At 40.7% G+C, this 723-nt stretch overlaps 2 protein-coding genes across 3 annotated transcripts in view; one reads left to right on the forward strand and one right to left on the reverse strand.

Moving 5' to 3' along the window:
* Positions 1-341, reverse strand: part of spring1 (SREBF pathway regulator in golgi 1) — a 9,553-nt gene extending 9,212 nt beyond the window's left edge. For both annotated transcript variants that reach the window (XM_016290656.1, XM_016290655.1), the window contains exon 1: positions 230-341. In XM_016290656.1, coding sequence (XP_016146142.1) covers positions 230-322 — 93 coding nt within the window. In that variant the 5' untranslated portion in view covers positions 323-341. The remainder of the gene's footprint in view (positions 1-229) is intronic.
* Positions 342-448: 107 nt separating this feature from the next.
* The window catches only part of rnft2 (ring finger protein, transmembrane 2), a 20,819-nt gene continuing 20,544 nt past the window's right edge, over positions 449-723 (forward strand). Inside the window, exon 1 of the mRNA XM_016290654.1 lies at positions 449-510. The gene's annotated coding sequence lies outside the window, so the exon portion shown is untranslated. The remainder of the gene's footprint in view (positions 511-723) is intronic.

Raw genomic sequence — 723 nt, forward strand, 5'->3', positions numbered from 1 at the left:
TGTGACACTGAAGACTGGAGTGATGATGCTGAAAATCCAGCTTTGCATCACAGGAATAAATTACACTGTAAAATATATTGCAATGAAAACAGTTATTTGGAATTGTAATATTATTTTACAATTTTACTGTATTTTTTGTAATAAATAAATGCACCCTTGGTGAGCATAAACAAAAATCTTAGTTCCTCCCTAGTGAGAACACAGCAGCATCAACAGCACCACTACAAACCTGTTTGAGGGTGCTGTTGAGAAAGTAGATGAGCGACAATCCGAACACGACCCCCAGAACCCAACGCTTGCGCAAGAGCCGGCGGAACACCATGGAGGCGTTCTTCTGGATGTGCACCAGGTCCAGGTAGATGCGATGGAGCTAATTAAACAGCACTGGTGATCTCAGGCAGAGAGATCCAGCCGAATCACTTACACAGCATCACCAACACTCACTGTCACTGGCAGCGATCGGCTGGAGAACACTATATGACACCGTTATCCGTCGTTAGTTGTCAAACAGTGAGTTTTATCAACATTTAACCCATGTTATGCATGAAATGCTTCAGAATGAAGATTATACATTGACATATAGAGCTGCAAAAACAAACAACCAGTCTGTTATCAATTCGATGAAAACTTGCGCGGCGTCAATCTAATTATTCGATTCTAATGGTCGCGGTCACAGGTAAATTATGCGATTATCGGTTTAGATAGTAAATTGTTAAAAAAAAA

The sequence above is a fragment of the Sinocyclocheilus grahami genome, unplaced genomic scaffold (assembly GCF_001515645.1).
Source record: "Sinocyclocheilus grahami isolate Dianchi unplaced genomic scaffold, SAMN03320097.WGS_v1.1 scaffold261.1, whole genome shotgun sequence".
Taxonomy (NCBI): Eukaryota; Metazoa; Chordata; class Actinopteri; order Cypriniformes; family Cyprinidae; genus Sinocyclocheilus; species Sinocyclocheilus grahami.